Source organism: Anthonomus grandis, chromosome 15, assembly GCF_022605725.1.
Source record: "Anthonomus grandis grandis chromosome 15, icAntGran1.3, whole genome shotgun sequence".
NCBI classification, from domain to species: domain Eukaryota; kingdom Metazoa; phylum Arthropoda; class Insecta; order Coleoptera; family Curculionidae; genus Anthonomus; species Anthonomus grandis.
In genome coordinates, this window is record NC_065560.1 from 4754592 (window position 1) to 4779303 (window position 24712).

A 24712-nucleotide genomic window follows, 5' to 3' on the forward strand; every position below is an offset into this window, starting at 1 on the left:
TGGTGACTAAACCAACAGATGCATACCCTAATTGAAATCTTTCCAAAGAGCAGTATAAAATTATTGAAATAGCATAAAAATGATGAAGCTAAAAATGAAAAATCACTTGATTCTCTTTCATGGACTTGATTTTCTAAAAATTGTATAAAAAGCTTTGAATGCATGGATTTATATGATTTCTTCGAAAAAATATAGAAGAATATTTCAAATAACCATATAAAATCAAAATGAAGCTGATCTAATTATTAGAAGTAGCGTTATGACCCAATTTATCTGAAACTGTTTTCCCTCATAGATTTCCAAAAACTTTTTATGATTTTTGAACCAAAGTTGAGAAATATTCCAAGGAAATTACATCAATTTTTATTATTTTCTCAATGTAAATTAAAGGGTATTTCAATGAAACTACCAAAATAAAAATCAAGCTCTGACAAGGTTAACCTTTTGTGGGTCATTTGTTTATTCACACATTTTACTGTATTTTGTTGAATAAACTTATTATTATTACTTAAAGTGTCTCTACCTACTATGGTTTGATTCACAGTAGTATGCCTGACTACTGATGCTGACCCAGTGGAAACAATATAGTAAAATAATTAAATCTAAACATACATTTTGAGCAATGTAGTATGTAATCACTTATCAAATGCTTTCATCAAGTCATAATAACATATCTTTACAAATATATATATGGATTTTTATAGCTTCCCTTTTGTTTCTCTTAAAGGTAATCAAAAGCAAACCAACCCTACACAAAAAAGTATCAGACGAAATGACAGATCCCGCTGCCCAACCGACGATATGGGTCTCGAAATGGGTCGATTATTCAGATAAATACGGGTTCGGATATCAACTATCTGACGAGAGTGTAGGCGTCATGTTTAACGATACAACTAGATTAATTTTGCTGGCGAATGGAGTGTAAGTACTTATTAACATCGAATTATTATTGGATCATTCTTTTTTTCCCCTTTTATAGAAATGTACAGTACGTAGATAAAAACGGTAGCGAGGCCTACATGACAATAAACGAATACCCTAAACCGGCGTACGAGAAGAAGATAAAGTTGCTCTCGTATTTTAACCGATATATGAAGGAACACCTGATCAACACCGGCGCGGACATTATGAAGGAACCGGACACGCTGTCGCGGACGCCACATTTACACCAGTGGTGCAGGTCCACCTCGGGGGTGCTCATGCAGTTAAATTGTGGGATTTTGCAGGTAAGTTTTGATCAGTTTTCTAAGGAAATCGGTTACTTGAAAATCCGAGCAAATCTTAGGAACCTACAATAATTCTCTTAAGTTTCTAACCCAAGATATTCATTCTTCCCCTTCCCACTATACAAACATCTTTTTTGGCCTAAATTTCTATATATTATGAGTTGCAGAACATCATATCATCATTGATGCTTTCGTACTATAGGATCTCCACATCCTTCTCCATTATTTGTAGAACGTCCTGTACAATAAATTCTCAACATTCTATAGTAGATCCACACCATCTTGAGCTTCAGCTTCTGATCCAAGAAAAACTAAAATTTTATTCACATAGAATGCAGATGTTATCTTAATGCGAATTTTTATTTGTCACTCATAGCCCATGGAACATTTTGCAGTTTATTGACAGTCTACTGACGCCCTTTCTAAATCTCATAACACTTTTGACAACGCTTTTCTGGGAAAAAAATTATCATTAATCTAAGAGCTCGGCATAAGTGTGTTAATTAATTAAAAGGCTTTCAGAAATTAATTTTAGTGCATCAAAGTTACATTTAAGTAACCTTAAAGTCTGAAATGTTTTAAAACAATTTATTATTTAATGGAAAAATCTGGCATAAGTGACTTGAATAAGTGCCATTAACATATAAAAAAGTGACTCAAAAGCCTGGACTAAAATTTTGGTCAATCCAACAGCCTGAAATAAGTGTGTCGTTACTGAAAGGGCTTCTTTCAGAAATCACTTTGGCATTTTAATACTAGATATCCAAAAGTAATTTTGATGCCTGGAATAAATATTTAACTCTCTTATAAGCGTTTAAGTCATTTTAAGTACCTGAAATAATAATTTAAAACAAACAGAAACTTCTAGTCTAGTCTAGTCTAGTCTAGAAACAAACAGAAGTCTAGTTCCACATAAGTCCATTGAGCACTTATTCCAGACACATCAATTAAGACGACACTTAGTCCAGGCTTTTAAAATAGTTCTTCCAGGAGGGTTTATAGTGCGACACTTATTCCTCGAATTTAAGTTACTTTAAGCATTCAAGAGTCTGGAAATGGCTTTTGAGTAATGATATTTACATGCAAAAAATTGCCATTAATCCAAGAGCAGGGAACAAGTGTATGTGTCTAATTAATTAAAGGGCTTCCATAATTTAATTTTAGTGCGTGAAAGAGGTACTTCTAAGGAACCTTAAAGACTATACTTGGGTTACCAAACAGATGGAGTGGTCAGGTGATCGTTCTGCGCCGGAAGTGTGGCCTAGAGCCTCGATAGGGTTCATGACTTGGGGTGTTATTTAATTTTATTAGTCGAGCGGCTTTAGATTGTTTTGGTTTTAAAACACATATTTAAAAAAAGATAAGAGCTACTTAAGTAATTCTCAAAACCAGATTATGATCATAAAATTATATTTTATAATGGCCGGGTTCATCAGAAAAAAGCGCTCCCTGAGCGCTCGATTGTTGCTCAGGTATGACATTTTTTATTGGTCCTTACTATTATAGGCAAAACTTGCAGGGCTCAGGTAGCGCTCGGTTCCGATGAACCTGGTCAATTACACCCTGGCACGATTACTTAAAAGGATTACCTATCCCTTTTCGGTAAACCCCAATATATTAGCATAACTTTGCATAAGAAAATACTTAAAAGGGATTATTATATCATTACCTGGCACAACCTCAAAATCGGTTTGGACCCATTTTACAGGCGACCGTATTATATTTTAAAAAAAGCTGCTTACAAAGCAAAGCCGTACGGTAAAATAATTTAAAATTAGTAGGCATAATTCTCCTCGTGTAAATCTGCCAAGGTTGCATCGATGGGCGGGCCTATATTTCGCGCACATCATTTACTCCATCTGTTCGGTAATCCGACTATAGAGTGTTTTAAACAATTCAAAAACTTGGAATAAGTGACTCAAGAGCCTGGACTAAAAGTTTGATTGATCCAAGAACCTGGAAGTCCAATCCCACGCACTTATTCCAGACACTTGAAATACGAAGATACATAGTTCAGGATCTTAAAATATTTAAAGGAACTTACGTTACTTTAAGCATTGAAGTGCCTGGAAGTGACTTTTGAGTAATCTTTAAGTTCGAAGTAACTATCTTGCAAAAATTCTCATTAATCGAAGAATTTGGAATAATTGTCTAATCAATTAAAAGGTTACTAGAAATTAATTTTATTACATGAAAGTTACATCTAACGAACCTTAAATCTAGAGTGTTTCAAAAAAATTACTACTTAATTCAAAAATTTGGAATAAGTGACTCAAGACCTTGGACTAAAAGTTTGATTAAACCAAGAATCTAGAATAAATGTTTCTTTCATAATTAAAAAGAAGTTCTTCCAGAACTTAATTAATTGACTTTGGCATTTTAATTCTAGACATTAAAGGATAATTTTAGAATATTATTTCAGCAATTTGATGGTCTTTTAGGTCTCTTTTAGACCTGTAAGTTATTTTTAAGTACTTTAAATAATTATTTAAAATAAACAAGTTTAGTCCAATCCCACTCACTTATACCAGACACTTGAAATACGAAGACATATAGTCCAGGATCTTAAAATGTTTAAAGGAAATGCTTAATGTTACTTTAAGCATTGAAGTGCCTGGATGTGACTTTTGAGTTCGAAATAAGTATCTTGCAAAAATTGTCATTAATTGAAGAATTTGGAATAATTGTCTAATCAATTAAAAGGTTTCTAGAAATTAATATATTTTAATTAATATATTTAATTAACAATGCTACTTAATTCAAAAACTTAGAATAAGTGTCTCGGTACTAAAAAGGGCTTCTTTCAGGAGGTAACTCAAGTCACTTTGGCATTTTAGTTCAAGACATTCAAGAATAATTTCAGAACGTTATTCCCGGAATTTGAATGCCTCGAGTAATCAACTATAGTGCTTAAAATAAACACAAGATTAGTCCAACTCCACTTTGATCAATTGAGTACTTATTTCAAAGAAGTAAGAAGATTGTTTAAGGGGATTTGTAGCAATACACCTATGTTGTCTGAAAAGCCTGGAATAAATGACTATTTACCATGAAATGCTCGACACCATTAATGAAGTGAAATATTACTTCTGATGCTTGAACTGAGTGATTTAAATACCTAAAAAAGCCTGGTAAAAGATTGTTATTAATCCATGAATTTGAAATAATCTCTAATTAATTAAAAGGATAACAGAAATGAATTTTATTGCGTCAAAGTTACGTCTAAGTAACCTTAAAGTCTAAAATTATCAATGGAAAGTGATTTGGACACTCGTCCTAGGCATTTAAAGTAATCATAAGCTTAGTGCTAAAAATGATTACGGTTTTTTTCTGTTTTAAATTTCATTGGCCTCTATAACCTCAAAAAGTTAAAAAAAGCAGATGAATTTAAACTATGCATAGCTCAAAAACCATGATAGACCAGTTTACTGTGGTTTGGTATACCGAATCGTTCCATTTCTAAATGTCATTTCTGGGGCAGTGTGTTCTAAACTTTGACTTCGATGCAATGACGATCCTTTTGCTAAAATCTGCAGGTATTAACCGTTCATTTCAAGACGTAAAAAAAAGGTCTACAGGATTTTCTAGGTCTTTGGTTTCACCATGCATTTAAGCATTCTCTTCCATGTCTTTGATTGGTTCTATAAAAAGTTAAACTGACCTATACTATCTAGAGAAATACACGTGCACTTTTTAGGTTTGAATTGAAACTTGAAAGGTGTAATTCCTAGGTTAAATGTCGGTCCAGACACCCAAACATCTCTCTTGGATGTTGAAAGTTTATTGGTTCCTTTCTTAATAAAACAATTTTATTTTTTCTAGATAAACTTCGGAGACCACACGAAAATAATAATGTGCCCTCTGATGGCAGCCATCACATACATCGCCGAAGATAAATCGTTCCGCACGTTCCGCTTTAGTACCATCGAAAAATACGGTTGCGTTGCCGCACTTTACGAGAAAATACGTTACGCCTACGATAAAATCACTTTACTTCTAGAAAACTAATAATGTAACATATTAATTAAGTATTATTATTTTCTTTATTTTTATTTTCGATTATTATTATAAATATATATTGTAATACGTGTTCTGTTGCTTATACCTGATTTTTTTGTTCTTATTTACAATTTGTACTGTAACCCGAACGGAAAGAAACGCTTATGTGTAGATTATATTTTTTTTTACCAAAATACTACTGCCTGCTATTTTAAAACTAAACTGATATCGCCCGGTAAGTGTTAAACACTCAAGTGTTTCGATGAAGTTAGATTCTGATGAATCAGTCTGATGAACCAAATCTCAATAATTGTTGGATAGGAAGCACATTTAGTGCAAATTAAGTTCGTCATATATTTAAGTTGTATACTGTAAGTTTTTTAAATCTAAATATTTGTAATAAATTTCTATTATGTTTTAAAGTCACGTTTTGTTTTTGTTCTCAATATTGACCAAGAAGTTAGAAGAATGTCACCTGAATTCAAGTCAGGAGGGATGGAGATGTAATGGTGAAAATTAAGTGTCTCTGAGCTATGGATCCTGCCCACTAATCAATAATAAATAAAAAAAAACGGAAAGGTTTACGATTGTGAAAATTTAAAAAAATCCTCAGTTTTATTCCAGTTAATAATAAAAATAATGCTCTATTTGCCTAAATTACATTTGGAAATGTTTAGAATTGTCAGATTTTAATTACGCGCAGAAATGACAATACCTTAACCCTTTCATCCCGGCTAACGCATATGTGCGTTACTTACTGACTTGCCAACAGGACGGATGACGCATATGTGCGTCAGGTATTTAAACTGCCCCCTCCAACTGTGTTTTATGACATGATTTATGTTTTATGAACGCTCTATGTTGACGCTCTGGTGCGTTATCCGCCGCCGCGTATTTGCGTCAGCCGGCTGTACGGGATGTTGTTTTATAAGGTGCGTGGTGTTAGTTGGTTTGTTGTTGTCGCGAGTTCAACACGCGTGGTGCGGTCTGGATGTTTACGTATAGTTTAGTGTTGATTAAAAGTAAAACTAATAATTAAAGTGACAATGATCAGCCAACATGTTCAAAGAGAAGCAGAAATAATTCTTCTTGCTGCGGACTTAATAGTGCAGAGATTGATAAAATTTTTGCTGTTTTGGGGGATGACAATCCGTTCATAGATACCGAGGACGATATTGAGGAGGAGGAGGACCCTTTCCAGGATAGTGGGAGTGAGTATTTGCCCAGCGAAGAAAGTGATAGCGAGTTTGAGCTGTTGGATAACGATAAAGAGGTTATAAGTGATTCTGAAAATACTATATCCGACGAACATGATGATAGCCATGAATCTTGCGGAAAGGATTACAGCAATTTAGATATAAATTGGAAAGATACTGGAAATTTTTTATTTATACCCACCAAGTTTCAATTTAGTAATGACAAATCAGGATTGTTAAATTAATTTCCTGAAAATGCTTCAGAGGTAGATTTTTTTTTTGGCCCTTTTAACCCAAGATATGGCAAATATGATTGTTGAAGAAACAAATAGATACGCTGAAGACCAAAATATAAAAGGCTGGAAACAAATGACCATAGATCAGTTTTATGTTTTTATTGCCTTGAGCATGTTGATGTCACGCAATAAGAAAACAGATGTAAAACAGTACTGGTCGACCGATCCACTTTTATACTCTCCAATTTTTGGGCAGATTATGCCAAGAGATAGGTATTTCAATATTCTTAGAGCTTTACATTTTGCAAATAACGCTAATGCTCCCCCTCCTCGTGGAAACTCTTTGTATAAAATTGAACATTTCCTAAATACTATGAAACAACATTTTAAAGATCAGTTTTACCCCTTTGAGAATTTAGTCATCGATGAGAGTATGGTTTTATTTAAAGGACGATTACACTTGAAACAATCTATTAGAACTAATAGGCATCGTTTTGGAATCAAACTCTTTGTGCTATGCGATAGCGAGACTGGAATTATTTTGGACTTTATAGTTTAGGTGGGTGCAGAAACGAAAATCGAAAACGTAAAGGGACTTGGAGTTTCTGTTTCAGTTGTGGCTTCACTTTTACAACCTTATCTAAATAAAGGCCACTCACTCTTTACGGATAATTATTATAGTAGTCCTGCATTTTCTACATTTCTTTTGAAAAACCAAACTATTTCTTGTGGAACCGTACGTCCTGGAAGAAAAGTAATGCCAGATCTTTCTAAAAAACTTAAGGAAAAGGGAGATATTGTTTCAAAACGCTCAGATAAAATATTATGCCTAAAATGGAAAGATCGAAGGGAAGTTGACATGATTACTACCTTTCATGAAGACCAAATTGTCACACTTTACAAAATAGACCGCCAGACGAAAGAATTTAAGAAGAAACCAGAATGTGTTTTACATTACAATGAGGTGATGGGTGCAGTGGACCGGTCAGATATGATGATTAGTTCAGTAGATTGTATGAGGCGTAGCACGAAATTGTACAAAAAGCTGTTTTTTTATTCTATAGATATGTGTTTGCTTAATGCACATGCAATGTTTTTGATTCAGAATACTAGGAAGATTCCTTTAGCTGCATTTTCATTTGTCAGCTGTTACAAAGGTAATTTTATTTTCATCTTTTCATTTTGATGCTTCTTTTTATTTTTTCTTTTACGTTTTGTACAATTCAAACTTCTAAAGTAAGAGCAAATAATTTAACTCAAACTAGACTTACTGAAAGACATTTTCCAAGTAAAGTAGCTGTCAACGACAAAGACAAAATACCAAGGCGACGATATGTAGTTTGTTCAACAACAGAAAAAAGAACAAAAAACGGACGGACACCTCCATAATTTGTGTTAAATGTAATGTTGGGCTATGTATTTTTCCATGTTTTGAGATTTATCATACAGTAGACAAATTTTGATACATTTTCTATAACTACTTCATTATAAACTGTTTAGAATGCTATTTTTGTTTCATTTATTGGTTTACACAATTACAAATAATTTAGATATTAATGTAAGCTTTAAAAACATAAATGTAACTTGATTTCTTTTAGATAAATAATAAATATCAAAAAAGAAAAATATAATTGCGACGCCTTGGTGCGTCATCCGTCTCCCAGGCATGCTATTTTTTGCCGTCCATGCGGCATAACAATACATTTTCGTACCGTATTGAAAGGGTTAAGCAGTGTAAGGGCTATACACGCTGTCCCGCAAATAATTTAAGAGTAGTCTCCTTTTAAAAAAATGAGGTTAAGTTAAATTTTCCTAGTACGAAAGTCAAAAGCAACAAAGATATCGAGTGACAAACTTAATGTAATTTGTTTGTATTTTAGCTATAAATTTAGCATTTGTTCTTCGTTTTTCAGAAAATGTTGACAATGGTTTTTTTTATATGTCAAATGTTAAGATTAAAAGTCAAAAATAGCTTTAGTGTTACATAACATAATATGTTGTTAACAAAACATTATATAAAACCTTAAAGATAGTATAAGAGCATGGTAGGCAATTTTAGCCACATCGAGTCCCAGAGAATGTGTTATTGCTCTAATAGCATAACAGTTGGATGATAGCTTCCCTATTAAAGAGGAGATATGCTTTTAAAATTTTAATTGCTTATCAATTGTCAGCCCAAAAATTTACATGTCTCAGAAGGACTTATTGTTTCATTTTGCTTTAACCTCTTGGGGTCAGTGTCATCCTAAAGTATTGTTGTATCATCCGCAAAGATAGTAAATTTGCTCCTAATTGGAATTTGAGAGATGTCATTGACATGTAGCACGAACAACATTGGTCTAAGAACAGAACTCTGGGGTACACCCGCATCCATGTCCAGACGGGATAAATAAAGTGATGTCCTTCATTTGTCTCAATACTGAAAGATCGCCGAATCTTAAAAAATAATTGCTCATATAATAACTCAACAGCAGTTAATATTTTTATAATTAATTTCATGTATCCCCATGTGCAAAAATCTAATGGGTTAAAGTCTAAAGTCTTCGTGCGAGCCAAGGTCTTCGATGTTGAGCGCATTTCAAAAAGGGTTAAGTGCAGTTGCGATTTTCGAAGTTTACATTTTTGAAACAAAACTGTTTACGCAATTCATATTTTAAATAAAAGATTAAAATTTGCCAGGCCTAAATAAGTTACGGAGTTTAAAAAAAATCAAGATGTTGCTGTTGGCGTCATTTATGACAAATTTTAAGATTTGCCATATAAAAAAACACATTGACCGAATTTTGTTAAAAAAAAAATTCACAAACAAATCCATTAAGCTTATCACATGTATGTTGACTTTCGGACTAGAAAAATTTAACTTAACCTTATTTTTTTTTAAGGAATCTACTGTTAGATTATTTACCATTATTTATGCAACACCCTGTATAACATTTTAAAGAAATTAGGTCTATGAAGATGAATGTGACCAAGATTCCTCAAGCTTATATTCTTTTTATCCGTCGTTTCTATTCATGCTTCGTTTTTTTTTGCATACCGATCAGGTGTGCTCAACAGTTTTACAGCCGCATCTTTCAAGAGCGCTACATCGGATGGAGGTTTACATATAGCAGTAACACCCCTTGATGCGACCCAAATATGGTTTATCAAATTGGTTTTGTCCTATTCTATTGCTGGTGATTTCCCCCAGTACATTGAGTTTGTCATCTTCTGAAAAGAGATCCACTCAAGCAGCAATATCTCTTTCAAGTTACTCATGTGTCAAGTTTTCAGTATGTACGCACTGACTCGAATTTTTCATAACAGATGCTTCTGCTGCACTCAAAAACGGACATTTTAGAAGAAAACGGATCTCTCAACTTGTATAACTTGTGTTTGACATTTTAACTTTCATAAATTCGTTCTAGTCATAAAACACATCATCGGCTAAGATTGAAGTCTTGAGGTTAGTAGGAGAAATGCTCTTTGCATAAACTGTTAGCTTGTATGCTGTTAATGCAAGCCACGGTAATCCCCTATCTGGTTTCGAGGAATATTTCCTACTATATATCTGGTTTCTACAGGCATTTTCAGCGCTTTCTACATTATTTGTCTTTCAAAACTGTATTTGGCAGATGTTAATTTCAAGAATTTTATAATTTGTTTTGTTTTCTTTGTAATGATCTTATGCATATAATGATTTTGAAAAAAATCTTATAAAATTAACCAGGTACTATCAATACCATTTATTTATATCCATTTTAGTTTGGTAAAGACTAAAATTTGGACATTTTAAATGTTTAAAAAATGGTAGAATTCAGATGAACTGCGTCAGTTTGATGCTATAAAACGTATAGTGACCATCAATATTATAGGCGTTAGGCTTACAGTATATGTTTTATTCTTTGTGTTGTGTTATATTATAAATTATGTATAGGCGTGGATGTACTGTTGGGTGCTGAAGTTGGAACAACGTTTAAATTGCTTTCCAGTTGCTTTTTGTATAAGAACTGTATTTGTACCACTAATTTAACACTGTTAGGATTATCATAAATTTCTCCAGGGTGAAGTACCATTATGTAAAGCAAAATAATAGACGAAGGGTCCTGTTTACTTCACAATCTTTATTTCAAGAATCCCGACGCGTTTCGGTTGTTAAACCATTGTCAAGGGAAAAATGATATTATAAGAAAATGTCCATAAAAAGGTTAAAAACGGCACACACATAACATGACAATATATCAATCTAAAAACATGTCAACACACCGTATTTACAAACAAAGTTTTTGTTTACATTGTTAATTAACACTGTTAATTGTACCATTCGTACGATTTGAATTGCTTAGTTGCTCACCTTTATACGGTAACATTGGATACATGAAAAACCACCTTTACATCAATATACGTTGCTCCTTGTTGCTCCGTTGCTAAGGCCCGTTTTTCCTTTACTGCCGGCAGATGGCGCGCCGACTAACTGTCAATGTCACAATTAAAACATACTTCAATTCAATCAAAACTCGTAGAACATGGCGAAAAAATAGAGGATGTGCGTGCAGTGTTGTGTTAAAAATTATTTTCTTTTTATTTAACGATGTCTAATACACCGTCGGCTCGTCGAAATGGGGCACAAAAGATCCGTTTAACTAGTAAGTAGTGCATTTGGGCGAGGAATCCCAGCTCTCGAAAATCCGAGCATTTGTTTATAAAATTGATTTGTTTAACTGTCAAACAATATGGCCTCAATAGAGAAGGGACCTCCCAAGTACACCAATTTGTGATGTAATAAAGCTAATTAAAATATTTTTTTGCAGTTCTTTGTGCAAGAAACCTAGTTCGGAAGGAGTTGTTTCGTAAGTAGGCGTGAAATAACGCGTAGTAAACAAATTACCATAGACAAAACCCACTGACATGTATCATACATTTTTAGGGCTTCCAGACCCATTTGCCAAGATATCGGTGGACGGAAGTGGTCAGTGTCACTCTACAGATCCGGTTAAGAACACTTTGGATCCAAAATGGAATTCCCACTATGATTTATTTATTGGCAAAAATGATACCATAACAATTTCCATTTGGAACCATCGAAAAGTTCATAAGAGACAAGGAAGCGGTTTTTTGGGATGTGTCAGAATTGTAAACTCTTTGATACAAAGATTAAAGGATACCGGTTGTAAGTGTTTGTTTTGTATTTATTAATACTAAGTACTTAATTTTATAACCATTTTACACAAAAATCTAAACTGAACCCTGAGTTGTTTACATCCAAGATGCTATAAAAATATTATCTAAGCAATTACAGATATACTTTTTCATCTCATTTTTATTTCATGTTATGTGTATTTTGTAACCACATTCAAACCACTTTTATTAATAATTAAATGGGGATTTCCAATTTATATTTTAAACTATAGATGTTTTAGTTTACCAAACAATATATCAAAAGTACTAGTTTCTCTAGAAAGTGTTTAGAATAGAAACAGATAAAATCTAAAAGTAGCCTAATTTAAACTTACTATAAATTAATCAATTAGGAATAACAATGTTTACTAAATACTTAATCAATGTTAGTTTTATACAGCATTGAGTTACAGTATCACAAGACAATTTCCTAGGACTTATCTAGTTTTAGAAACTTCAGTTTCCCTCTATTTCTAAGAAAACAAATCTACAAAAAGATTCATGGTAAAATAATAACAATGCGAATTAACAGCCTTTACAAATCTCACCAAAGAAAGTTCATTCATTATTTCTAAGTCTATGTGCAGGTACATTAAACATAATTTTAGAAAGAATATTTGGACAAGTTGTTAACAATCTAGAATGTTAAAATGAGATTGGGTGAATGTGTAGTTGTGTTCCACAATTTGGAAATGAGATTTATAACATAAAAACCTTAAAAGTTTATTCTGGATTTTCTCAAGTCTGTATGTTTCTTTTTTGTATTCAGGGTTCCATATGACTAATGCAAATTGTAGCTTACTAAACACTGAGGAATAATAAAGCAATATCATTGTTTTGTAATTTTGAAAGTTTGCATTTGGTGTTATAAGGTCGAGACCCACCGAATTTGATGTTTTTAAACTTTTATTGCAGAGTCAAGATTTTTATTTAGTTCGAGACATTTTAGGGCATAACTCAAGAACCAGTAAAAATATTTCACTAATTCTTTGACTCAAATACACTCAGATTTCTGAGGATGGATTTGAGGGTAAAAATGTCATTCTGAACCAAATGCTCTGATAATTAGGGCAATTTTTGTTAAGGCACAAATTTTTTTAGCAAAATTTCACTTTTTTTTTTAGAACATTTCGATAAAAAAATGGCGATATGCTACAAAGGGTTTTGGGCGAAGAAAAGGCATTTATTTGTTCATAAATTCATATAAGAATGATTCTATATCTCAAATATCTTTCAACTAGTTTGTTTTGTTTTGGTCCCGTTCGGAAGCGGTAAACATCAAAGGGTTTCATGTGTTTAAGAACTGGAGTTTGTATAGTGGAAACAGCATGTTGCGTTTTTAAATGTGTCCCTAGTTGCTTTTCAGCTGTTTGTGTGTAGGGGTGTATTTAATAAAATAGCGTGGTATAAAACAATAAAAATAAACAACAGATAAGTTGATACGAAACGTTTATCAATAGATATACAATGCAGTATAAATATAGGTATACTACTGTATTAATTCGAAAGGAATCTGCCAAAATAATATACAGGTTTATTCACGTAAAACGCATCTTAATATTATAGCTAAACTATTTAAAGAAAAATAAAAAAAAAAACAACTGAAATTAGTATGGACTTTCCAAAGGTATCTTTTAAAATTACAGGGTGTTTTAAAGTACTTAAAAAGGGAAAAAATAGGTTTTTTTAAATAGAAAAAACCTATTTCTCCTCTGTTTCAGTATCTCTACTTATCTGTTACTTTTGCTTCATAGAACGCAATACAAACCAAGCACCAACCATGATAAAAAAATCATCTTTATTATTAAACATTTCCATAACTTTTGTAGCACAAAACAAGCAACACACTAGTTCGTTTGGTGGAAAAGCACTAAAAACTAAAACGAAACTCCGGCTATAATTTGTCTGCTTAGTGGAAACAGAGTTTCAAATTTGTCCGAGTTTTGTTTTTTGTTTTATGTGTTTCAAAAAACAAGAACAAAACAGAAACTCGACTAGTCCGTTTGGTGGAAAACCGGTTTTTCACTCAAATACACTCAGATTTCTGAGGATAGATTTGAGGGTAAAAATGCCATTCTGAACCAAATACTCTGATAATTAGGGCAATTTTTGTTCAGGCACAAATTTTTTAGCAAAATTTCACTTTTTTTTGAGAACATTTCGATAAAAAAATGGCAATATTCTACAAAGGGTTTTGGGCCAAGAAAAGGCATTTATTTGTCCATAAATTCATATAAGAATGATTCTTATATCTCAAATATCTTTCAACTCAAAGGCAATTTTGTCTTGCAAGGTCCAAGACTCACAGAATTTGATGTTTTCAACCTCTTATTGCAGCATCAAGATTTTACTCAGTTAGGGACATTTTAGGGCATAACTCAAGAACCACTAAAAATGTTTCACTAATTCTTTCACTCAAATACACTCAGATTTCTGAGGATGGATTTGAGGGTAAAAATGTCATTCTGAACCAAATACTCTGATAATTAGGGCAATTTTTGTTAAGGCACAAATTTTTTAGCAAAATGTCACTTTTTTTTGAGAACATTTCGATAAAAAAATGGCGATATTCTACAAAGGGTTTTGGGCTAAGAAAAGGCATTTATTTGTCCGTAAATTCATATAAGAACGATTCTTATATCTCAAATACCTTTCAACTGAAAGGCAATTTTGTCTTGCAAGGTCCAAGACCCACAGAATTTGATGTTTTCAACCTCTTATTGCAGCATTAAGATTTTACTCAGTTAGGGAGATTTTAGGGCATAACTCAAGAACCACTAGAAATATTTCACTTATTCTTTCACTCAAATACAGGAGGATGGATTTGAGAGTAAAAATGTCATTCTGAACCAAATACTTTGATAATTAGGGCAATTTTTGTGGAGGCACAATTTTTTTTTGGAAAATTTCACTTTTTTTGAGAAGATTTCAATAAAAAATTGAGATAATCTACAAAGGGTTTTGGGCCAAGAAAAGGCATTTATTTGTCCATAAATTCATATAAGAACGATTCTTATATCTCAAATACCTTTCAACTCAAAGGCAATTTTGTCTTGCAAGGTCCAAGACCCACAGAATTTGATGTTTTCAACCTCTTATTGCAGCATCAAGATTTTACTCAGTTAGGGACATTTTAGGGCATAACTCAAGAACCGCTAGAAATATTTCACTAATTCTTTGACTCAAATACACTCAGATTTCTGAGGATGGATTTGAGGGTAAAAATGTCATTCTGAACCAAATACTCTGATAATTAGGGCAATTTTTGTTAAAGCACAAATTTTTTTAGCAAAATTTCACTTTTTTTGAGAGCACTTCGATAAAAAATTCTGATATTCTACAAAGGGTTTTGGGCCAAGAAAAAGCATTTATTTGTCCATAAATTCATGTAAGAATGATTCTTATATCTCAAATACCTTTCAACTGAAAGGCAATTTTGTCTTGCAAGGTCCAAAAGACTCACAGAATTTGATGTTTTCAACCTCTTATTGCAGCATCAAGATTTTACTCAGTTAGGGACATTTTAGGGCATAACTCAAGAACCACTAAAAATATTTCACTAATTCTTTCACTCAAATACACTCAGATTTCTGAGGATGGATTTGAGGGTAAAAATGTCATTCTGAACCAAATACTCTGATAATTAGGGCAATTTTTGTTAAGGCACAAATTTTTTAGCAAAATTTCACTTTTTTTGAGAAGATTTCAATGAAAAATTGAGATAATCTACAAAGGGTTTTGAGCCAAGAAAAGGCATTTATTTGTCCATAAATTCATATAAGAATGATTCTTATATCTCAAATATCTTTCAGCTGAAAGGCAATTTTGTCTTGCAAGGTCCAAGACCCACAGAATTTGATGTTTTCAACCTCTTATTGCAGCATCAAGATTTTACTCAGTTAGGGACATTTTAGGGCATAACTCAAGAACCACTAATAATATTTCACTAATTCTTTCACTCAAATACACTCAGATTTCTGAGGATGGATTTGAGGGTAAAAATGTCATTCTGAACCAAATACTCTGATAATTAGGGCAACTTTTGTTAAGGCACAAATTTTTTTAGCAAAATTTCACTTTTTTTGAGAGTATTTCGATAAAAAATTGTGATATTCTACAAAGGGTTTTGGGCCAAGAAAAAGCATTTATTTGTCCATAAATTCATATAAGAATGATTCTTATATCTCAAATACCTTTCAACTGAAAGGCAATTTTGTCTTGCAAGGTCCAAAAGACTCACAGAATTTGATATTTTCAACCTCTTATTGCATCATCAAGATTTTACTCAGTTAGGGACATTTTAGGGCATAACTCAAGAACCGCTAGAAATATTTCACTAATTCTTTGACTCAAATACACTCAGATTTCTGAGGATGGATTTGAGGGTAAAAATGTCATTCTGAACCAAATACTCTGATAATTAGGGCAACTTTTGTTAAGGCACAAATTTTTTTAGCAAAATTTCACTTTTTTTGAGAGTATTTCGATAAAAAAATTGTGATATTCTACAAAGGGTTTTGGGCCAAGAAAAAGCATTTATTTGTCCATAAATTCATATAAGAATGATTCTTATATCTCAAATACCTTTCAACTGAAAGGCAATTTTGTCTTGCAAGGTCCAAAAGACTCACAGAATTTGATATTTTCAACCTCTTATTGCATCATCAAGATTTTACTCAGTTAGGGACATTTTAGGGCATAACTCAAGAACCACTAAAAATATTTCACTAATTCTCTCACTCAAATACACTCAGATTTCTGAGGATAGATTTGAGAATAAAAACGTCATTCTGAGCTAAAAATACATTTTTTTAGCAAATTTTCACTTTTTTTTGAGCATCATTTGATAAAAAATTGGAATATTCTTGAAAGGGTTTTGGGTCAAAAAAAGGCATTTATTTGTCCATAGATTCATATACAAACAATCATACCTCAAATATCTTTCAACTTAAAGGCAATTTTATCTTGCAAAGTCCACCAAATTTCATGTTTTTTGCCTCTTATTGCAGCATCAAGATTTTTACTCAGTAAGGGAATATGCTATAAAAATTGTTTTTGTTACATTCAGACTTAATTTATATGATTCTAACTAGTTTTTTTCTTTCATTTAATACAGCAAACAGTTTCTTTTGATCCAAATCTATACCATTAAAAACCAAAACCATATCATCTACATATGAGATAATGGTAGTTTTATTTAGGACAATTTTGAGGAGAGATGTTTATAATTTATGTAAATTATAAACAGAATCGGACCAATAACTAACTGTGCTTTATGTCCATCTTTAGGGTTTATAAATGTCAATATATTTCTTTGCGATTATATTCTCGCAGTTATCTATATTATTGGAAGATGGTCTGTGAAAAAAGAAAAGTAAATGGACAATTAATGTTTTTTATTGCCAACAAAATCTTACTGACAAGATACAACACTAACGCCAAATGATTGACGTTCCTAATTAAAGTATTTTTAAACAAACAACTAAAATGATAAGTTACTTTAAGGGTCATTAAATTCATAAAAACAATCAACAGCACTAAAGCAATTTATACATCAATAATTAGCACATTCTAGCTTAAAATTACCATTGAAATGTATACAACTTAAAATAATTAGAACCAGTTAAATAATAATAAATATAGTTGCCCTTGGAGTTTCCCCCGTAGGAGGTAACAAATTAATAACTGTAAAATACTGAAAAAAACAGACAAATGAATAGGAGGATAGATGTTAAGTGGGTCATTGGACATGCATTCTGAATCATTATATAATAATTACCCGTTACAGAATTTATGCTTTAAACAAATAAATCCCAATTGAGAAAAGTGCTGTCTATAAGATTTCCTAGCTTGCATTGGAGTGCTTTTATTTATTAAACATATCTATAGACATCATTACTAATTATAGCAATGTTTTCCTAGAATTGCATAATAATAACTGTAATATTTAATTTATCAATTGAATATTTGACATTATATGAACTACTATTGTTTAACTTTTATTAATTTATTTTATTGTTAAGTCAGGAAATATGAAATGCTAACAAATACAATAAAACTTCTGACTTATGTCCAAAATTACTCTCTCAAAACCAATAATGCAGCTAAAAATAACACACAACATGAGGCATATAACAATTAGGTCAACCAAGTTAGACCAGATGTACTCCCTAAATAAGTAAACAGCATATTTAACTAGGTACTCCCTAATCTTGGCCTTAAATGTAAGAAAATTAGGGAATGTATGATTATATGTATTCTTTGTTTCCTATTATTCCTAAGATATTAAAAAAATATATATTTATGTTGGTTTCCTGTTGAAAATAATCAGTCAATCTATTAATCATAACATATTGACTGATTGTAACATACTTTCTGTATAAACTAACAAAGCCTTAACAAAAAATCTGAACTGATTTTCGAGTCAATTAGAAGTACACATTTTAAATTTTCTACTTCATTAATTGTTAGTTTTGTGGTAAAGCAATGAACATAAGATTATCAAGGCAAACACATCTCTTAAGTACTTTATTTTTAGAATAATTAACGTATAAAGGTTTTTATGACACTTTACTTAATCTCTGATATCAATAGCTGTAAATGAACCTCTATTAGTAGTATGGTAATAGTAATGTATAGAATTAACCTTCAAGACCCTCTCAGTTTATTGGAAGTTATGTTAGTATTAACTAAAAAGAGATGACAGAGTGATTTCTGTAGCTGAGGCATCAGACGCATAAACCTTATCGCAGAAGTTTTTGCTTCTACTACTAGAAATTTTATCTATATGTGCCAATCAAATTTTAATGTTTTCTGATGACAGTCTTGTCAATAAATAATAATGAATGCATTATTTCTGTGGATGTTTCAATAATTATGCAACATTATATATTCCCTTGCTTACCTTTTGTATTATTTCTTCCTTAGATCAATGTCTAGACCTCTGCAAGGCCTCACAAGAGGATAGTGAGCCTGTAAAGGGTCAGATCATCATATCTCTTCTATCCAGAGATGGTCCATGCGGAGGAACCCCTGTGGCAATTGTCAGCCCTATGGGAGACATCAGGGGACCATCGAACGATGAGTCCATCAATGATAATGTAGTAAATGTCGAAAATGGCAATAATGTAGCGGAAGAATTACCGAGAGGGTGGGAGGAACGTAGAACGCAAAACGGTCGTCTGTATTACGTGAATCACGTTATGAAAAGCACTCAATGGGTCAGACCGCAAAATGGCAAAGGAAGAGTGAAAAGGGTTAATAATGAGACTAATGGGAATAATAATAATGACATTAATAGGTAAGGAAAAATCTTATTGCATGCAAACCGTTATTTTATTATTAGATAACAGGAAATAATCTATAACAGAACCTGATTTCTCTTTATATAATATTAAATCATAATGAAGATAATTTTTTAGTTAACATAATTACACTTTCACAGTTTAAAAGAACATGCCATTTTAATTATTGCCTCATGACTTAATTTTAAATATTGCCTCAAAGGGAATTTTAACTCCCTACTTTAAATGAACCTTGTATGTATGAATATAGGAAACGTAAAAGATGCGAGAACAATTGAGGCATTTTTTAGAATCGAAGAAGAAGCGGATAGTAACCAAAACGAGCCTCTTTTACCCTTAAGTCCTGGCACAAGTACCTCTCCCATATCCCCCATAATAAGCCCCCAACATAAGGAAAACAGACCTCCGATAATCAGTCCAGCTTCACCAGAATCAAGGGCCATATTGCTAACGGCGTTACCAGCAGCTACGGCATTGGAAAATGAAGCTAATCACCCCAATACTTCACAGGCAGCTTCAACTAGCACACCTGCAGGTAAAACTTTAATTTCTTTCTCTACAAGTACCTCAATTACTTTTACAGTCTTTACAACTCATTAAACAAATTTATCAGTAAGAAAAAGCAATACCTGTGTAGTGTTGTAATGGACTACAGTGGCCATATTTTTTCCTATTACCGACGCCATCAATTTTATTGAAGTCAAAAGTTAAACCTACTTAAAAGACAATAGTAATTATACCATACAAAATAAAACTTAAGGTTGATTGATAAAAGTGTTCAGTGTGGCCACTAAGCGACATAACATTAAGTTTGAGCGAACGATTTTTCAAAAATATCTTGTTTATCCTTGATCGATAATACCAATATGATGCATATAAAATCAGGACTGTAAAGAAAAGTGAAGTGTTTTATAGAGAGGTTTAAATTGAGGTTATTAGCCCTTTGGATACTGCCATGTCTGCTTACCTAAAGATTGTACCTGTAACACAAAAACTCATTTCTGAAAGATAGTCTGTTACTTTAAATATGATTAATAATTTAAAATCGTTAAAGGGATCCGCAGTTCACCATAAAAACTAAACTACATAATGTATTCTTTTAACGTTAATTGGTATTTTGTGTTTTAGGAACCCCTATATGTGCAAATATAAAAAAATAGCCTCAATATAAAATTTACCAGTGGATTTCCACACTGCTGCTCTCCATATTTACTTTCACGGTTTATAAACTATGCTAACAAATGGCGTCTGCTGTAGAAAGTAATTTGTCACGCATGACGACGCTTTTTTTTAGGGGTGTAATTTTTTACATGCATTGAAAATTTAATCAAATAAATGTATGAGGTTTAGACTTCCTTTCAGCAGGAATTCCTTTTCAGGAAATAATGACAAAAACTAACTAATATTTAAACTCCTTAATAATTATAATATATTAATAATAAACGGTAATACAAATAATATTTTTTGGTCTGCGACTATCTAACAAAACCATTTAATTTACTACTACGGAACTAAATAAATAACAGGTTTATTATTATTACAGTTGTCCAACAAAAGAATCTATAACTATCCCAATTTTTAACTCAAAGTGATGTTTCTACATTTAAAATAATCCTCAAATATTTCACTATTTTGCTGTAAAAAAATTATTAAAATATTTCGAGTGGTTCCCAAGTTATGAACAAAAATGTCTGTTAAAAAACTCATAAAATTACAGTTTGATTTTAAATTTGTTGGCTCTTGGACTTTGGATGACAAAATCGCCTTTAGCTTAAAAAGTTTTTGAGGTACAAAAATCGTTTATATACGAAATTGTTCGAAAATAATTGAGCTTTTTTATGTGTAATTCTTTTAAAAATATTTCACCTATTTCATAGAATTATTTGCAATAAAATTGAGAAGAGAGCAAAAATAAGTAAAAATGGCCTTTCTATTCAAATGTGGAATGCACAGTGGCGTTTTTACACTCAAATTCATCCTCGGAAATTCCACTATTTTAATGTGAAAAAATTATGAAAATATCTACAGTGGTTTCCAAGTTATGACCTAGAATGTTCGTTAAGAAACAAAAACCATAAAATTACAATTCGGTTTTAAAATTTGGTGGCTCTCGCACTTTAGACTGGAGAAGTTTTTGAGGCACAAATAACCATTATATATGAAACTGTTCGAAAATAATTGGATTTGTTTTTATGTACAGTAGGCTCGCGTTAATATGAACTCAAAAAATTTCGACTTAGTTCGCATTACTGAAATGTTCAAAATAGCATAATAGTATATTAAAAATAGCTAAAATTAAAATAAATGGGAACTACATTGTACTTTATTTATATTTGTATTTATTTATAAATTTATTTACAACAGTTTTAAGCATTATACAAAAGTTTTATTTAAAAAAAAGATGTAATTTTTGATTGAAAGATGACAATTTTCAAGGCTGCAAAAGCCTCCAAATGCGTAACTTTTTTTTTTTCAAAGGTTAATATCTCGCAGTCACTATCTTCTGAATCATTGCTATCGATTTTCCTCCACTGCGCCTGTATTCCATTCCTCAATGTCTTTGGGATTATAATCAATCTAAAAACAATCATATCTCAATGAAATTCTAAAACTATTAAAGACTTTCTTCATTTAATTTCCAAAAATCGAAAATTAAGAGGAGTAACAAGCACTAAATAATACCTGTTCAATTGTTTGAAGCAATGTAATGGTTTCATTAACTGCAGCTGCTCTAACATCATTTTCCCGCATCTCTTTTAGTCGAGCTAAAGGTAGGTCATCCTCCTCCGATTTTTTTCCCAAAATATTATTCAAACATTTTGAAATTACTGAAGGCTCTATTTTTTGCCAGGCCATATGCAATTGCATAATAGCATCTCTTAAAGGGCCTCAGCTAGAGTTTGTCTAGCTAAGGAAAGGTACACCATCTGTTTCAAAGCTGCGCCAAGTTTAGTCCCCTAATAACGCGCGATTAGCGACAGTAGCGCGCCTTTTTTTAATTTAATTTAATTTAATTTAAAGGCACAGAACACAAATATAAGAATTAACGCAACGGCACTGTTTATATGCAAATCGGGGCGATCGATACCGTTGCTTTGGCAGCGGCGTAAACAAATTTACTGCGCAACCGAGTCGAACAATACGTGCTGTACCTTTTCTTAGCTAGATAAAGTCTACTCCTTGACCCTTTGATACAATTGAACTTAACATGCCTTTTCTGTAAATAGTTTGGTTATTCGCAAAACTTTTTGGTCTAATGGTTGAATTAATGGTGTAACATTTGGGGGCATGTAGACAACAAAAATGTGTCCATCAGAAGTTTTTAATTCTTCTGCCGGTGGATGCGAAGGGGCATTGTCTAACAGGAAAACGGCTTTTAAAGGAAGGTTTTTGCTTTGTAAAAATGATTTAACCTAAAAACCCAATTTAGTCTTAAAAAAATTAAAAAGTAAACAAAACTTTCACTTACCTCTGGAACAAAATGCTTAAAAAACCGATTTTTAAAAATTTCCTGCATCATCCAGGCATTTTTAGTGCTTTTATAGATGACTGGATTATCAAATCCTTTAAAACATCTGGGTGATTTTGCTTTTCCTAGTACTAAAGGCGTTAGTTTGTGTGATCCTGTAGGATTTGTGCACCCCAAAAGTGTTATTCTTTGTTTAGCTATTCTTAGACCAGGCGCCGTTTATTCAAAAATTGCAACATAGGTTTTATCTGCCAATAACTTCCAATATAAACCCGTCTTATCTGCATTTTAAATTTGATCTTCACTAAGATTAAGCTGCTTCATCTTTTTTCTTAAGCCTTCAATAAAGGGATTTACAAGGTGAGGCTGCGAGGACAACTTTTCACCTGCAATTTTAAGCAGCCTTATACCATATCGCCATTTAAATTTTTGAAGCCAGCCATCGCTTGCGTTAAATTTATCGCTGAGTTTTAACTTTCTATGTAAATCTAGAGCCTTTTCTTTAAGCATATCACCCGTAACTGGCAAATTTCGTTCACGCTGTTTGATAAACCATTTATACAGCTTGGGGTTAAGTTTCCATCTTGGGGTTGGGTTGGGTTGGGCCTAGACACAGGATTACTAAAGATTTCTTAAAATTCACATTAGCGAAATATGGGTTTGTTCACACTATAGAATTAACATAGAAAAATATTGTTGTTCACATTAATGAGTTGTTCATAAAATCGTAAGTTCACGTTACCGCGAGTATACTGTATAATTCTAATAAAAATATTTTAACTGTGTCATAGAAATATTTATTAATAAAAGTGAAAAATTCTTAAAGTAGCTCAACCAAAAATGCCGTAACGATCGAAATTTTTAATTAAGAGTGACGTTTCTTCCCTCAAACTTTTTCTCAGGAATCCTACTTTTTTTCGTGAAATAATTATACGAATGTTTCCAGTGGTTCTCAAGTTATGACCAAAAATGTTTGTTAAAAAATAAAAATGATAAAATGACTATATCTTGAATGATAGACTTTCCAACTAAATGAATTCATTAATTTTGCTCAATTTTTTTTTGTCTTGAAATTATTTAGTGCGATAACTAAAATCAAAAGTTTTGCCTGCAGATCTTAATTTTTAACACTTCTAAGAACTCTGTTATCAGAGTCTGCACCTTGTTTTTTGACCTTTATCTATTTGACATAGTACGCTATTTCCTTTTTTTCCATAGTAAGCTTTGTGAACTGAAGCCTCTTCATGTTTCTCAATTTTTTCCAAAGCTTTTTTCCAGTTTTTCACTACTATTTTACCGAAAGCCTCATCTGCGCATCCCGGTGGATTGAAACAAAACAAAACGCCGCATGCTATATCCTATATATTATCAGCGTCAAAAACTTGAAGAAATTTACTTTAGGAACCTAAATGCAGAAAGTATTAATTATTAAACTGCTCAAAAATGAATACGACATTACTGGAAGGAATTACACTTCGGCAAATATTTTATATTCGGATTTTATTGCCACACTACAGGAAGCAGTAAATGATAAGTTCCTATTTTCCATAAGTCCTTGTGTAGCTGAAAATGTCCTTGGGTAATACAAAAAAAGTAAAACAAGCACAACAAGTAAGAAACATTGCCTATCAAAAATGTTTATTTAACACAGATTACGGAAATTAACACTACATTACAATAATCAAAACAATGAACAACATCATCAGTTAAATAAAAAATGGGCAAAATGGGCACCCTGAGGAACCCCGAAAATCACTTGAATAAAACTTATTTATCTTTACAATTTGTGATGATCGATGCCATTGAGTGACAATTTCGTAACCAGGAGAGAATAAATAACCCTGTCAAATGCCTTGGGAAAGTCAATAGATATAGAATCAACCGACATACCATTTTCCAAGACCCTCGACAAAGCTGTTTGGTAAAGCAACAAATTAGTGGTAATGGACCTACCCCTGACAAACCCATGCTGCTTAGTTGAGATTATGTTTTTAAATTTCTCTGATTAAAAATCTGTGAAAAAACTTTGCAGTTATCAAATAATTTAACTTTCATGAGTTTGGAAAACTACCTGTCTTTAAAGACAAATTATAAATCAGCCATAGTGGACGTGCCAAAGCAAAAG

General features: G+C 32.1%; 2 protein-coding genes across 2 annotated transcripts in view; both read left to right on the top strand.

The window, feature by feature from the left end:
• LOC126744959 (serine/threonine-protein kinase polo) overlaps positions 1-5651 on the top strand; it is a 40773-nt gene extending 35122 nt beyond the window's left edge. The window contains exons 5-7 of the mRNA XM_050452577.1: positions 728-921; positions 980-1226; positions 5049-5651. Coding sequence (XP_050308534.1) covers positions 728-921; positions 980-1226; positions 5049-5234 — 627 coding nt within the window. The 3' untranslated portion in view covers positions 5235-5651. The remainder of the gene's footprint in view (positions 1-727; positions 922-979; positions 1227-5048) is intronic.
• A 5484-nt stretch (positions 5652-11135) lies between these two features.
• Positions 11136-24712, top strand: part of LOC126744954 (E3 ubiquitin-protein ligase SMURF2) — a 39370-nt gene continuing 25793 nt past the window's right edge. The window contains exons 1-5 of the mRNA XM_050452571.1: positions 11136-11282; positions 11448-11486; positions 11564-11806; positions 18742-19114; positions 19409-19653. Coding sequence (XP_050308528.1) covers positions 11228-11282; positions 11448-11486; positions 11564-11806; positions 18742-19114; positions 19409-19653 — 955 coding nt within the window. The 5' untranslated portion in view covers positions 11136-11227. The remainder of the gene's footprint in view (positions 11283-11447; positions 11487-11563; positions 11807-18741; positions 19115-19408; positions 19654-24712) is intronic.